At 40.0% G+C, this 17,489-nt stretch overlaps 1 protein-coding gene across 22 annotated transcripts in view; it reads left to right on the forward strand.

Moving 5' to 3' along the window:
• Window positions 1–17,489, forward strand: part of dst (dystonin) — a 188,399-nt gene that overhangs the window by 555 nt on the left and 170,355 nt on the right. For 18 of the 22 annotated variants that reach the window (XM_082970559.1, XM_082970556.1, XM_082970565.1 and 15 more), the window contains exons 2-4: window positions 180–214; window positions 769–957; window positions 5,623–5,836. In XM_082970559.1, the coding sequence (XP_082826685.1) occupies window positions 180–214; window positions 769–957; window positions 5,623–5,836 (438 nt within the window). Of the gene's footprint in view, window positions 1–179; window positions 215–768; window positions 958–5,036; window positions 5,314–5,391; window positions 5,512–5,622; window positions 5,837–8,762; window positions 8,955–17,489 lie in introns of those variants that run through there. The other 4 variants (XM_082970555.1, XM_082970567.1, XM_082970568.1 and 1 more) reach the window with 4 other exon arrangements.

Below are 17,489 nucleotides of genomic sequence, written 5' to 3' on the forward strand. Positions count from 1 at the left end.
GGATGAAATCATCTATTACTATCAGTGTCCAAATATATATTTTCCACTTTATTCACAGTCTTAATTTGTCTAATGGTAGTCTATGATGTCATTGCGATAGCCTAAATGTAGCCATGTGCTTATGTGATGTGTTTTTGAAAGTATCCGAGTGAGTTAAACATATTTTTCATTTGTCCTAGAAGCTGGTCTCCGGACGCATCATTTTAGATCAGAGGTAATCATTCGTTTTTACTTCGGTCAAGGTCAGTAAGTAGCCAATGTTTTCTTTCAAATACAAGATTGTGAAGGAAGTACAACTATATGCTGCTCTGTGTCACTTTTATTATACTTTACCTTATACTTTTGGGAGTTGTGTTGGTGCGCTATTGTTAGGACTCTGTGTTATGCGCATTGCGCATGTGTGATCAATAAATAATGTGAATGATTCTGCACTTTATGCAGCTTGACTATTCTGGAAAAAAATCCAGATTTTAATGAAAAATTCAAAATATGCCGACATAGGCGATTACAAATTGAACATTAAAAACCACTTAATTACACAATTAACTTATTAGGTTTATAGCAATCCAAAACCCCAGTTACATTTACATTTACATTTACATTTTAGTCATTTAGCAGACGCAGTTCCATCCATTAATGACAATATTTGTCAGTGTGATCCATAATAATACATTGATCATCCAACTAGTTAAATGTCTCAAGCATATTAAACAATTTCGGCATATTTTTCTCTCTCCTGTTTGGACATGATGTGCCATGTTTTTACAGGGTTTCAGGCACAGTCCGCGCCATGCCAGGAGGGCACGCGCTCGAGTGGCAGAGGAAAAGCCTCTTGTCGAAATTCCCCAGAGTGATCATCAGAGTGACTCGTCCACAACTGTGAGGAAACGAAAAGTGAAGAAAAGAGTCCTTCCAGACTTCTATCACTCAGTACAAGTCACCCCAACACGCAAACCCGTAGGTATATTCTTGCGTAATTATAGCCTAATGCCAGTCATTGTTATTTAGGGATCCCATTATAAATTAAATCTGCCTTGGCCAATTATCAGTAGGCCGATTTATTTTTTATTTTTCAATTGACAAATATATGCTACAGCGATGATATGTGTCCTTAAATTATTAAAGTAACCAACATAAAATGCGCGCGTAATCCCTATTAACATCGACGCAATTATTGGATGTTTTTTACGCAACAGTTAGCCTTCAATAGTTTGACCTTCCGTACCACATCCTGGCGATGGTATTTGAAGTTGAAGCCTTGAAAGTTCAGCAATTTCTTGATATTGCTCATGTTGTCATTTTGCATGTTGATACACGCACAAAGCAAACATTTGACCTAGTACAATGCCATAATAATAACGCAACCAAATTATTGTCGATATTTTAGATTAACAATCATCTCCATTGTAGGCTACAATCCTTAAGCCTCACCATATGCCAAACTCTACTGGGGCGAAAAGCAGGATGTAGACAAAATGTTGGTACATGTGTGCTTTTGGGTGTGTCTACATTTTCTTCGTTTATTCTGGATGAATCTTGCTCGGTATGGACTTTCAAGTTACAACTGAGATGCATGACTCAAGTTACAACTGAAATGCATGACTTTAAGATGTCTAGACCTCTTTGTGTTATGATTACATTGTTTCAAATGGCCAATATTCATTACAATTACCTCTAGAATTTAAAATAGTATAGGCCTATAATAGATTAACAATGTCAATTTGAATGTTACTTGTCCCAAATGTATAATGTTTGGTTTCTGTAAACATGAACATTTACTGATGGATCCTTTTCTCTTGTACCCTCAAGTTCTCAAGAAATATCTTGATTCTTCATTTATTATGGATGGTAGCAATAGCCTACCATGTACGGTTTAAAAAATAATCATTCTAAATTGCTTTGGGACTTTTTAAATTCACAGGCAAGAAAATATGAAGCAAATATTAGGCTAACTAACATAAAATCTATTTAGAATGCATTATATAATGCTGGATGCTGTGGCCTTGTAGCAGGAAGTATTACCAATATTCATTGCTGTTGACTTGTAGCCTAACGGAGAAAGAAGTAAATTGAGTAAGATTCTGTTTGCTGGTGACTGTCTACCCAAACTCCTTGCTCCGGCCAAACACTACACCACGCCCACGGACGTTCGATTCTTCTCTGCAATGTAGCAAATGATAGATAGATAGATAGATAGATAGATAGATAGATAGATAGATAGATAGATAGATAGATAGATAGATAGATAGATAGATAGATAGATAGATAGATAGATAGATAGATAGATAGATAGATAGATAGATAGATAGATAGATAGATAGATAGATAGATAGATAGATAGATAGATAGATAGATAGATAGATAGATAGATAGATAGATATTTAGAAGCGGAATGATTCAGTTTGAGTCGTAAGGCAAAGTATGGGGTGGGCGACCCTGGCAATTAAAACAAGTGTTTCGTTTATGCTTTGTTTGAGGTGGTAGGGGTTTCTCTTGTCACTTTCAAGCTATGATCACAATAAAGATAATGTAGGCCTTCAGAGTCGGACCTCTTGTCATCAGGCAGAGTATGTACTTTTGTAATTTGAGTGAACTATCCCTTTAAGACGTTCGACCTTAACGAGGTCGCTAGGTGTCGGGTTAGGGTCGATACATTACCCCCTTCCTTCAGGGAAAGTATGTCTGGACGCTTCACTATACAAAGACCCTCATGTGTACACGCCTGGCCTCAAGGGCACCATCCCACTAATGACATCATGTAGCGAATTCAGGGGTATCCCCGACGTGAACCCTGGTCCATCAACTGTTAAGCCAACACGTAAACCTTTAAGGGGAAATTTGAAACATGTTCTGCTTCATGTTCATCATATCCAGCCCCACCCCAACATCAACATATGTGAAAATTGCACGTTTCTATGTTTTGTTATAAAAAAAAGATAGAGGAAGATAAATGTTTGCAATGACATCATAAACCAATTAGTAGGCAATACGTAGAAAATGCCTACTCATAATTGGTTAAAATCAAACGATGCACAGTGATGATGTCATTGGAAACACTTACCTTCCTCTATCTTTTTTATAACAAAACACAGTCGGGGTGGTGCTGGAGATTATGAATATGAAGTTGATTTTTTAATTTTATTTCCCTATGACATGCCCAAGGTGTGGCTTAACAATCGCTGGACCAAGGTTCAAATCCTGGTCTGGGCTACCCCTATTGCTTTCTTTTTCCTGCAAGCAGTCTATGGACAATGTATGACAGCAGTCCATGCTTTGTTTTAGTTTACCTGGTAGTGTTTCTGAATGCATTTGTGGCACAAATCTCATATAGCATTTAGCAAGTGTGGCACAAATCGCATTCAAGTGATGGGACTGATATTAGCATTTTTCTCGCATCATGTTCAAATCATCTATAAGTGACTTTGATAAGATTCACAATCCATTTTAGATACGTTCAGATTGTTTGGATAAGATGCGTGAAAAATGCTAACATCGGTCCCATGACTTGAATGGGATTTGTGCCACAAATGCTAAAGCATTAGCATTTAGAAACATTACCAGGGAAATAAAACCAAAGCATGGATTGCTGTCATACCTTCTCGATACACTGTTTACATAGTAAGAAAACCAATATGTTATTTTGTGATATGGGTGAACTATCCCTTTAACGGTTAAGGTGTTGGCTTCACAGTCGCTAGACCACAGTTTGAGTCCTGTTCAGGGCTACTCCCTGAATTCGCTACAGCATGATTTGACCATGGCTCAGTGGTCTAAAACTAGGAAGTGATTTTGGTTCATGAGTTTATTTTACGGTTGCAATTTGGCGTGTATAACAAAGATTTACTATCACTCAAATATAAGGAATTCAAAGACAAAGTTCATGGTTCATTATATTTAGGTCATATCATGCATTGTTTGCACCATTTCAAGCATGATTGCTTTCACCATTGAGCAAGAGCATGCTTTGTTGATACACCCATGGTCAATCAAATGTTGGTGATTGACTGTGATATACCCTGAGTTAATTGTTAAAGGCCCAATGCAGCCGTTTTTATATCAATATCAAATCATTTCTGGGTGACAATTAAGTACTTTACTGTCATACATTTTCATTAGAATGGCAAAAATGTCTCATGCAATAATTTTGATAGGACTGTCTGGGAGTGGTATGAGTGGGGAGGAGGAAACTGAAAACTAGCTGTTATTGGCAGAGAGGTTCGGAACACTCTTTGTTATTGGTCTATTAACCAATTTACTGCATTGTGATGTCACCATGGAAAGCTGTAACACCAATGCAAACCTACTGATTAGAAGGTCCTGTATTTTCAACCAGCAACTATAGTGAAATAACACTGATAAAATGTTTTCTCACTTTTACAGTGTGTGTTTTATAAGTTGTTGTGCAATATGATACAAAACACAGGAGAAACAGAATGTTGACTGCACTGGGCTTTTAATGTCCTACTCTAGTTTAGATGTAAACAGCAAAGCTGTTCTATAATTGTGCAATCGAATTCAACATGTGACTGACTGTATAACCTTTTGCTATTTGAGCAGCCACACCCTGCCTCGATGTGTCATCACACGGTGTGGATAAGTATTAGTTATGTACTTGCTCAGTTACCCTATCTCAGAGCCTAGACACAGAGAGACGGCCTAGACAGACATACAGACAGACAAGAACATCATAAATAACCCAACAGAATGCATACATTTTTATTTGGACTTCATAAAGATTATAAGGACAGTGCTCTAAAATTGCACATTCATTGTCAACTAGCAACATTTCTAATGAATGGCACACAGAGCACATGCGCATCAGGCAGCAAAACAACAACCCGACTGTGCATCACAAAGGATGCTCATGGACCAGTCTCTGGAATCCTGATTGGTTTTGGACGGTAAACATGGAGACTACGCAGTCACCACTAGACACGCATCCACCCAGGATGGCGCTGTAAGACCACGTCATTGGCCACAGCTTGCCAATTGAATAATCAGAAATACAGCGCTTGGCTCCTCCAGTCTCCATCCGCCCTCTTCTGTATCCTAGGATGATAACGCGTTGACATGCTACAGCTCTCGCATCGCATTCTACTCTCCCTGGCCCAATCTGTTCACACTCTCTGGGGACTTGACATCATTTCGGGCTCTCAACCCAAAGGGGAGACAAGCATAATGTAATGAGCAGAGTGCATCGCTAGAAGGGTGTGGTTCTGATTAAAAATAACATAACCTGCCCCGCCGCTGTCTGAGTTTACAGCAAGTGGATAAAGGATTTCGATATAATCAACTGGCACCATGTATACAGCGGTAAGTCTTATTTCTGGCCTGGCGGGGGAGCCAGATACAATTGATTTTCATTCTAGCTGCCTGCTTCTGCTTTAGATTTTTATTGTTGAATCAGAGATCATTGCTAGGTGAGCTGGTGGCTCACACTACGGTGCCTCCCTGGAGCAATGTACATTTACCTTACGCACATCAGTTTAGGCAACCGTAGGAGTAGCGATGGTGAGACTTGTTACATTGTGTCTTTCTGACTGTGCTCATATGTGTGTTGTCATATTTGTTTTACGATGGAGCGAGTAACACATTGATAATTTATTTCTATTGTTTCAACAGAGCTCCGGTTCTGGCAACGCTTCCCTTCACTGTTCCATGTCTTCATCGGCGGATTTCTCGGACGAAGATGATTATAGTCTTAAATCTGGGTCGGTCTCACCGGCACCGGGGGACACGTTACCCTGGAACCTACCAAGACACGAGCGACATAAGCGACAAATTCAGGGAGGATCCGTTTTGGATCCAGCAGAGAGAGCTGTGCTCAGGATTGCAGGTGAGTGCCCATATTTAATTGATTGTCAGGGCCGGCTCTAGCCTTTTGGGGTCTCTAAGCGAGATTTGGTTGCCTCCCCTTCCTCGTGGGCAAAACATTTTAGTGGCCCTCTTCAAAAAAAAGGGATGAAAAAATACTTTTGAAGCGAAATTCCTGCAATTCTACACATTTTGCGTGGAGGTGGAGAGACATTTATGCCATTTTATGTCAAATTTCATGCAATTCTATTAATTTTGCCATGGCGGCAGAGAGAAACAAAATTCAATTTTGCAATCAAAAATTGTTAGCTGACATGGCTAATTGAGTGACTGTCAGTGACTGACATAACAAGTGAAAAATTGCTGATCCACAACCAAATTTAGAACCTGCACCTTGTGTAGTCTACTATTGTAACTCTCAACAGTAAATTGAGACCCTGATTTTTACGGGGGTGGGGGGGCCCTAAGCTACCGCTGGGGCCCTAAGTGATCGTTTATGTGCTGCTGATAATATAACATCAAAGCCTATTGATTTTGCACATCTATCAGATATGGCACATAGCAACTCTGATGTGTAGGCTACAGGCTACAGGTTATATTTATTCTCCATATAAATGGACTATGGGCAATTACAGTATAGACTGAAGCAGCTGCTGGACAGTCCCATATATAAGCAGTCATTAATAAATGCATGTCAAAACCTGTAGGTGAGGTACGTTATTTGCGGTGTTGGAATGCTCATATTAATCCTCTATTCTAATGACCGTCCAATGGCTGTTGAGATTGAGTTCTTTAGGTGAAAGTGCAAGGAGCAATCATCATTGCCTGTGCATAAGGCTGTGCATTAGGCTATTAGAATCGGAATTTGAATATTCATTGTAATCCTTTAATACACAGGCTTATCAGCTGCAGGGCCTTTATGAGTGCAACATTTATGTTGGTCTGATGATGTTTATTTGATTACATAATTTTTTAATTTTTTTATGTGATAGCAATCATTTGATCAACATCTATGCCATAAACTGGGAATTCCACAGTACTTGAACCATGTGGCATGCTGTAAATGCAGTCTGTGAAACAAATGAGAGTAGGCCTAGTAATGATACATTCCAGGGGCGACCTTGCTAAAGGCATTGTTTTTTTTTGTTTCTTTTTTGCAAAAAGACTGTTCTCAGACCATAATTTCAGTTCAGTGGCCTTGACAGGGCTGTGATAGGCCTATGCACATTTCAATTCAGGAATTAATCGTTAGTCATATGATCAGAACCATAACTATAAAGGCAAGTATTTGGTTGGCAATGGTAATGGGAATATGGGTATGTCTGCAGGGTGTGCCGTCTCGCCCACTTATCACCTTTCCCTACTTGATGACATTCCTCAACAGAATATTTGGCTTTGATAAAAATGGAGCAACAGGAGTCTATCATATCATAATTAAGCCTGATGTGATTATAGACACTGGCTGGAATGCGGTTTTAACCAATCAGCATTCAGGATTAGACCCATCCATTGTATACCATATCATAATCCAGCCTGATATGATCATACGACCAACATTATGTTATTATAAGGCTACATATGCTATTGCCTATCACATGTACAACCTTCAGTGTGTTGCTTGGTATGAAATGCTATTTGATGTTTCTTAAAGGGGCCCTTATTGTTTTGTTCACGATGTGAGTAGTCCTAAAACCCATCATTTTTGTTACCTGAATCTCAGGATCCATGGATTACTTACAAGTTAAAAAATAATTAGGTTAATATAGTTTGGTTGATCTATCCCTTCAATTCACCAGTCCTGAATCTTCCTTATGGCAGGGTGTAGTCATTGTTCAGGTGGATTTGAGTCAATCACCACCTTCCGGAGACACCTGAAACCCCACCTCTTTAAGGAATACCTAGGATAGGATAAAGTAATCCTTCTAACCCCCCCCCCCCCCCCCCCCCTTAAAAGATTTAGATGCACTATTGTAAAGTGGTTGTTCCACTGGATATCATAAGGTGAATGCACCAATTTGTAAGTCGCTCTGGATAAGAGCGTCTGCTAAATGACTTAAATGTAAATGTAAATGTAATTTGATTTGATAGGATCCCCATTCGCCGACGCCAATGGCGACAACTCGTCTTACTGGGGTCCGATACATAACGATGAAGACATTACTGACAAAATACTTTACAATTTACATACATTTAGATGCAGCTGACCCTTTCCCAATGATGTCTGATACTGTGAAATACCGTCTGATTTCGTGTCTTTTGTTAATCTTATTCATGTCTGTGACTGTTGTCCATACCAGTCTTGATCACTTCTCCTTAGAAAGCTTTGTCCTATTGATTCTCTGTATTTTATGGAAATAGTCTGGTTGAATAGAGCCTGGACTGTGTTGAAATGCATCATCATCATCATCTGTTCATTCTGGACTGCATTTCCTCTAGAATGAAACCCTTTTAATATTAGGACCTGTGAGGACATCTCCTCTGCCTGCTGTAGCATGTGGGCTACATGCAGACTCATGCAACAGAGATGGAAAAATATATACAATATTCCAGCTCAGTGTATCATATGTATAACACAAATCATTTTTTGATCAGTGACTATGTAGCTATACTTGTCATGGAATGTAAAACATTGTGGACTGTCTTGAAATTACTGGAATGGTATAAGTGCTTATTAATGCTTATTAAACACAGCAGTTCATGATGACTGATTTTGTAATGAACAGTCGCATTAGCCTCCTGGTATTGCTGGAATGTTGGTACAAGGAGGGGAGCCGCGTGCATTACTATTCTCTTGTCCAGCAGCCCTTTCTCCCTCCCAGACTGTCACAGAACACAACCGGGATTCTCATGACACCGGAGAGGCGAGTCGCCTATTGGTTGTTTGATCGACGACGTGGGGGGGGGGGGGGGGGGGGGGGATCCTTGCATGGAACAACAGCGCGGATCACTCCTCAGTCCGGATCGTGTCCCGCAACTAGACTACACATTCTCGTCACAGCGTCTGGTGAATGTCCAGCCTGTAGAGCTCTATGGTGGATCCCCGGTAATGGCTCACTACAACGCGACACCGGCGGGGTATATGCTCGCGGACGAAAAGGAATACCTTCAAGCTTATGAGGATGTCCTCGAAAAATACAAAGGTATGCTATTTACTTTAGCCTATACTGATTGAATATATGCGTTAATTGGTAGGCCTCCAATGATTTGATATTAATAAAATAGCCATGTATGGGAAAATTGCCCCGTGGTAGCCTACAGCCGAATGACAGCCATAAACCAGTGTGTGAGCTTTGCAAGCAATGAGCTTTGATTGCAGCGGGTCGGACAGTTGGACGGACTGAATGGAAACATGAAAGTTTAAGCTATGTACTTGTAGTCTAAAGCCTCGACAGTTGATATTAGAATTATGAAGGTTATGTTTACCACTTGTAAATATCCAAACTGTCTTGCATTTGTGCGACATTGGCCTATAATGATTTAGAATGTTCTTTCTGTTGGAAAATACATTGATTGGGGTGGGGGGGTGGGGGGGGGCGGGTGTTGCTCAATGTAAAGAAAGATTACTGTCTCAACGTTTTACTGTCACTTTTGTCACATAAAAAAAGCAGTCTCGAAATTACTGTAGGCTATATTTTGGTAGGCCTATTCATTATGGAGATGCTTATTTATTTGAATAAAATATGATGCAGGAGATGTTATTTACTTGTCTTGAACATACTGTATCTATGAAGGATTGAATATTGTTGCGTGGATGACCCCTATTTTGTTATAACTCCAGTCTGACCAATTGAGCAAATTGTAATTGATGTAGGCCTAAACAACGAGAGGATCATGGTCCATCAGCTAAAGATGCAGCAGGCCTATTAACTTACATCAGTCCATCAAGCATTACATTCAGGCTGAGAGGACTTGAGGCCAAGTCAAGTACTGGAACTGCAGAAGACATTACATTTTCAATATCCTGTCTACAGCAAAGCATTCTCTACTAGCTGGATGACATCATCCCACTACCCATAATCTCTGACCAGGCCTATAGTGTGAAACTCGAATAGACTACGTCTCCTACAGTGATTGTTTTTTCCACTTTATATTTTCCATCTCCCCCACATTATCTGCACCATTTGAACGATCAGTGAATGAGTAAAGGTCATCCGTGTGAATGCGTTAGTTGTGTATGTTACTGTGATTCCTTGTTAACCAGTGGTCACTAACAATGCATATTTATTTAGTCTCTCTCTCTCTCTCTCTCTCTCTCTCTCTCTCTCTCTCTCTCTCTCTCTCTCTCTCTCCTCTCTCTCTCTCTCAGCTGTTGCTATGACAGCAACAAACAGTCAGCTGTGACCTGGCTTAATGGTCCTTGACTAGAGCCTAATGGAATCATATGATGTAGCATCATTTGGAATGTGTGTCTGACTTTTCTCTCCAGGCGCTAGGTCAGACAATCTGTTTTATGATTGGTGCTCCCTACAACCACCTACATACTTCTACTTCAAATGTTACAAAAAACATTTTGGTTTCTAACAATGACTTCGGTCCACACTTATTATTGTTACCATAATGTTAAGAATTTCAACCACTCTAAACCGATATTCTATTAATATTATGTCTTTACTTTGATTCTTATAAATTCTTCTCTTGAGCGTATACATCGTTACAAATGTTGATCATGTTTAATAATACCGAAATAATCATTTAGTATGTGCACTACTTATCAGTAGTTTATGAAATAAAGTTATTGTAAAGTGTTGCAAGCCCAACAGTGATTTGAGCCGAACATTTGAATACTCCCTGGCTGCAGGTGATCAATGTCATTGTCACCTGCAGCCAGGGAGCTGTGCTGCAGCTTTAAAAGGCAGGCCAATAGCCTTCCAATGCATTGCCAACCACTTTAGTAATATCCCTGTTTGAAATTATCACAAGGCATATCCGTGGACCCCTTTCCTTCAGTCAAATGACCTAGTGGCCTCATGGGTGGAATGTTATTCATATTTTTCACAATTTCATAATTAATAAACATTATTTTCAAAAACCCGCAGAAAATGTGGTGTTTCTATGTCAAACAGTTCTGTTATATTTCAGTTTTCTGGGATGTATATAAAGTGTAATATTGGGAGGCAAACTCAAGATGTAATACATTTCAGCTCTATATCTGACATGGTACAGGTGTCTTCTTTTGTTAAGCCCATAACCACATGTGTTAGGTGTATACTTTTGTTTCAAAGTAGATTAGTTTAAAACTACCAAGAAACACTGTGTGACCCTGATTTAGCCCACTTCAGTAAAACATTAATGATCTGAGTTATTTTTAATGTGACACATAGCTGGAAATCACCTTTTCTGAGGACTCAGTACAAAGTTATAATGGGAACAAGGAGGAAGTTCAATACTGAATCATAATTAATGTTTTGGTAAAATATATTACCTGGTGATGCACCGATATGACAATTCTGGCCGATAACGATATCCGATATTTTCCTTGCCCCCCCCCCCCCCCAAAATAATGATACCGATAACCGATATTTAACATTTTAGCGGCCTTTTAAGCATTCTAGTACAGTTAAATAGTTAACACACACACATGGATACAGCGGTCTAAGGCACTGCATCTCAGTGCAAGAGGCGTCACTACAGTCCCTGGTTCGAATCCAGGCTGTATCACATCCGGCCGTGATTGGAAGTCCCATAGGGCGGCGCACAATTGTCCCAGCATCGTCTGGGTTTGGCCGGGGTAGGCCGTCATTGTAAATAAGAATTTGTTCTTAACTGACTTGCTTTGTTAAATAAAGGTTACACACACCACACTGACCAAAAAGTTATTTTGTTTGCATTTACATATGTTCCCATTACCAGTAAAACATAATCAAAACCTATTTCTTTCACTTCCTGGCTGGGCTGTTTCGTTGTTCATTTGTTCAGTCGTTTCATTCTCAAACAGGATTTCTATGGAACGCCGTCTGGGTCTTTGACGTGTCAAATAACACTACGTGTCAAATAAGCTTGTTGACCAATCAGGACCTGAATATGACTGCACGTCATATAATAATTTAACGCGTTCATAATTTTTTTTACATAGTTATTACACATTGATTACGCTATCACTCGTATTTCATATGTCACAACGATTCATCGATATTTATGCTATGATGCTGGTAATGTTGTCTCGTGCACCTACAGTGCTGGTCATAAAAAAAGCTAGCTAGCTCATGGATGCAAACAATGTTATTCCCCATTTCATTGATCCCAAATCCTTAGGTAAAGCTGTACAGTGCAATATGAATGTCAATACAACACAACAGGCTGACTGGGGGGGGGGTGATTTCATACAGTCACAGTCCCGCGATAAGAGCTACAATGCTAATATTTGCGTAAAATCTTCACAGTTGTGTTCTGTGGGTGTCACTGAGTAGACTGATACCCCATTTTATTGCTTCACATTCCAACCTTGTTTAACATTATCTAGTCTAAATATGGCATGATTCCACCAATTGTAACCTTCTGCATCACTTTCAAAGAGGTACTTTTATTTTGAAGGCAAACTGCATATTCCACTATTGTGCCTAATCCTTATTGTGGCTAGCTTCACAACACATAACCCGGTCTGGTCGAGCGTCACTAGCCAGATGAAGCTAGTTGGCTGCTTATAACGTTAGCTTTGGACAACAGGGTTAAGTAGCTGGCTAGCTATTTATTTTCATGAACTGAAGTTTAATTTCAATAGGTGAACAACAAGTGGCTACCTAGCTAATACTTACTCACAAGGATTCCTAAATCATTGCTAAGAATATTGAAAATGACTGCAGTTTCTACTGGTCATTGTTTACAGGCTGATTGTATTGGTGCTAGCCACAGTAGGTACCAAGCTAAAGCTAGCTAGCTACCCCAGAAGTTGCGGGCGAACAAATAATGCTTAATAACCAAAGCGGTATTATAAACACATAGTTCGTGGCCGGTGTGTGCTTGTTTGCAAACTTTTTTGTTCAGCTTTGACAGTGCTACCGATAGTAGTGGTGGCGCTTGGCTTGCATGTGCGAATTCAGAACACACAATATTCTATAATAGAACTGTGTTAATTGACGTCTCAAATTAATAGCTTATTTAACGCGTTAAATAGTGTTATTGTCAAATATTGTTATTTGACGTGTATCTTTTTTGACACGCAAAGGCCCAAACGGCGTTCTATAGTATGTCGTGAAACTAATAGCAGTGACGCTATTACTGTGTAACTTCGGTAGGGCAACATCTGAAAAATAGCGCACTTGGTAGTGTGTATCGGTGCTCGACTAGTTGCGAAAGCCATCACCCACGACAGAGAATGGTGGATTGTCAAGGGCAATGAATCCCATTATCTTGGCATTAATGGATTTCGCCTTTTGAGTTGTCTCGCTGAAATGTTCTTACTCTTTCAAATGACTGCTCGACTTGTTGACTGCTCGATCCACACAGCAGACATTGTGGGATAAGTTAGGAATGCTGTGTTGCACGTGTAGCGCAAAATTTTACATGGCGTCATTACATCATGTACCTACATTATATAGGTATGTACGTCAGCTTTGACATCGGTTTTGCACATCGGTGTTAAACTAGATATCGGGCCGTTACTGATGTTGGCATTTTTAGTTAATATCGTTCGATTCCGATATGTTCACCAATATATCGTGCATCCCTAACATTAACTGTTCATCAGAGCATTTATCTACCAGACAGCTTGCTAATAATACTTAACGAACCCTGGGGTGTTCCTTCTGAAAAAGTACAACACCCCAAAACATGTTGTTGTAACTTGAACAATGTCATAGTCTCGTCACATTATTTTATTTAAAGGAATGACTGTAGGCTGTAGGGCAGTTCAGTGATGTTGAGAACATTCTCTATAACTGTCTTCATACAGCCTTTGTCTGTTGTTCATCTATAAAGCACAGAGAGCCTCAAGTCTCCCTAAAGCTTATCTCCGTGTGACCATTTGTGCATCAATGAAACACTTATTTAGCTACATCTTATTCAATAATAGTTACCAAACAAAACAAACGGTGAGTAAGCAAAACAAACTAGCAACATATCCTTGGTCGTAGGAACATGAGGAAAATAAACTTTGCTGCAGCATTAGCAGTCAAGTAGTTTTTACCCCAGAAGAGAAGTTGTATCCATAATTAGGATGTTTTAAACCAGGGATGGGAAACTTTGATGGGGGTGGGGGCCACAAAAAATCTAAACTCATCATGAGGGGCCGCAGTGGCTCATGGGTCTGCGTAACCACATCCACATGTTGTCAGAGCTGGCCTTATGGGGACCCTAAGGGACATTTTGTCGGGGGCCACCCCCACCTTGCGAGCAAAACATTTTAGCGGTCCCCCCTCTTGACAGTGGACAGAATAAGGTTTTAGAGTTCATTTCCTGCGATTCTACAAATTTGGCCAAGGGGTGTCACAGGTTTAAAGCATGTTTGCTGCAATTCTATACATTTTGCCATGGGCATAGAGAAGATTTAGCTATTTTTATAACTAATTTCATGCAATTCCACTAATTTCGCCACGGGGCGGAGTGAAAAATGTGCAGGTTTACAGCAAATTTCCTTCGGTTTTTTAATATGATATCTGAGTGAGAGCAACTAACAAAATCAATATGGGCCCCCGGTCTGTAATTCGACCATGATTACTACAAGTTTAGATAGCTGGCTAGACTAATTTACTCATCTAAAACATTTTAGCTGACATGGGCTAATTGAGTGACTGTCAGTGACTGGCATAACAAGAGAAAAACTGCTGATGCACTGGGGGGGTGGGAGGGGGGCACGGCCGCATGTGGCTCACGGGCCGACAGTTGCCCATCCCTGGTTTAAACAAAGGTGGTCCTCGTCCAGAATAACAGTAAAATTATACAATGGAACAATCAACAGCCCAGTTGGGAGGATGGATTTCCACCAGTTCATCTTGCATGTGACACCATCATCTGCCGCTGTCATTAGTACGAATAGACATCTATGTTGAAACACCAGGCGCGGTCAAAGCTGCGTAACATGCAAAATATGTAGATCTACTCAGGTTACTGTGTCATTGTTTAGCTATGAGCAAACAATCAGTCATAGAACTTCAATATATTTTTCTATGGTGTTTGCTGAAATTCATGCACTACGAGCCTGCTGCATGTACTGTAGCTGTGCCATGGACAAAGTCAGCAAATGATTTAGTATCATACAGTTGAAACATTCCTGAAATTGATTGGCAGCACTGTTGGAAAGTACAGAAACAGAAACAGTGACACATCTGTTCTCCAACAAAATGGCTTTTACTGTGGTCCTCAAGTTTCATCCCTCTAAATGGGTATTACTGTTCTCCACTGAAACCATGGAGAAAAAGAACCATAGCTCATTGCAAATGCTGTTACTTCTTGTTTATTGTGCGGACAGTTAGGCTAGAGTAGGCCGATATATCGTGAATACCAGTATACCGGTATGGATTTTTACAATACCGCCTATAGCGATATATTGATACAGTGCTAAATAAAAGATTTACACAAATTGCACTACTTGACTGTCAGTTGTGTCAAAGTTTGGTTGTGTATAAAATTATCAGAATGGAGGAAGCCCATAAAATGACTAATAATTTATTTGTTGCCATCCTCGGGTCATACACTACTCATAAAAAATACTTAGAACTTTTATTATTCAGATGCATAAAATACCATAGAATACCGCCGTACCGTATTTTGGCTATATCGCCCAGCCCTAGACTACAACAATACACAGTAAGGTTTTCATACTGCACCTGTCACATATCACCTGTTACAGTATATGCATCTCACTTAAGTACTGCAAGTGCGGTGTGACACCTCTGATGTGTGGATGTTGCTACATTGCTAGCGATATCAGATACATTGTATTTCACATGCTGAGTATGCTGAGGCGACAGCCTCTGTGTGGAGGGATACATGTTTTGGTTTTAATGATGGTGGTGTTACGCAGTGGCGCTGGGACGTGCCATTGGAAATCAGCTGTTCATATCAACCCTTAACGGTTAACTCAAGAGGAAATGACTCACCAACCTGAAACAATTATTTCTAAAATACACTTGAAAGTAAATAATTTGGGTGTTTGCACATTGGTTATACTCTTCAGATATGCAGTCTAATAGGCATAGATATGCAGTCTACCAGTCATATTTACTATTCAAGTCCTGTAAGACTGTCCGTCCCCATACCTCTATAATTGGGCATTAGAGTTAATAACACTAACAAGGGGTTTCTTTGGGTCGGTACTCCACTAATCCACTGCTGTTTTACCGGAGATAGAAGGATTAGACCGGTTTCTTTCAAAATGTAGAAATCCCATACTTTACAACTGGAAGAAAATACAGCCTCATACACAAAAGGTCTGTAAATTTGAGCTTCGTCTAGATTTCAAGCCATGGTTTCTTGAACATATACAATGGCTGTTGCATAGGACAGTGAGTGAGTGTATGGGATCACAATGTTCTGGTAAAGCCTCTCTAGGTGGGTCTCTCTAGTCCTCCTGGGTAACGATGGGAGCCATTGTGGTCTTTTCAAACAGTTGATCTCCTACCGTTGTTAAGAAACCTGAAGATTTATTGGGAGGCGTGTGCCTCATTTCTCTCTGTTGGGATCGACTGACTGGGTTCTTTCATTCAATTCAAAGATGTTGTGTCAAAACATCAAGCACATTGTCCATTGAATGGCTGTTCTAGAGTTTGGACGGGGGGTTGTAGTGATTGAATGTCTGTGTGTGTGAACAGGAATGCACTTTTTCAGTTTAGCTGCATCATGCACATGGCCAGTCTTTTACTAGTAATTTACTGGTCTTATGTTTTAGAATGTCTAATGAAGTCACATGGTAAATCGCATTAGCCTGAAATAAATGTCCAGTAATGTTATATTTGACTTGTATTTATTTAACCTTTATTTTGACAGGCAATCAATATTGTTTAATTGCATTAGTGTAGTGTTGTTTTGTGGCTGCAGTCAGTATATCCATTACAGTAATGAACTGCTAAGGCAAATTGAATCAAATGCTACCAGCACAGATATCTAGTGGAGTAGGCCTACATCCTATGACTTTGCACTTGGCTTACAGGCTGATTGAGGAGGCTATGCATGAAAACCTGCCATTCTATCCTATACTGTAGAAAGTTAGCAACACAAATATGTAGCATCTCAACCACAGGAGAAGGATAACCTTGTCTTGTCGTCTCCCCTCCCAGGTTCTCTCTCTGACACCATGTACAGTAGCTACGCAGCGAGTGATGTAAAGCCTTTCAGTGACTCAGCAATAACCTCATGCGCTCTCTATTATTGTCACGCTCGTAGAAAAGGTCGGACCAAGGCGCAGCGTGATTTGAGTTCCACATATTTTATTAAAGTGAAACTAAGAAAACAAAAAACATACAACGAACGTGAAGTCGTAGTGCTCAACACACTAACACAAAATAATATCCCACAACCCAGGTGGGAACAATGGAGAACTTAAGTATGATCCCCAATTAGAGACAACGAACATCAGCTGCCTCTAATTGGGAACCATACCAAGAGCACCAACATAGAAATGAAAAGACTAGAACACCCCCTAGTCACACCCTGACCTACAACACCATAGAGAACCAAGGGCTCTCTATGGTCAGGGCGTGACAATTATGGATACCGTGTTGGAGACAGGTTTCTGAAAGAGA

The sequence above is a fragment of the Salmo salar genome, chromosome 28 (assembly GCF_965601325.2).
Source record: "Salmo salar chromosome 28, fSalSal1, whole genome shotgun sequence".
NCBI classification, from domain to species: Eukaryota; Metazoa; Chordata; class Actinopteri; order Salmoniformes; family Salmonidae; genus Salmo; species Salmo salar.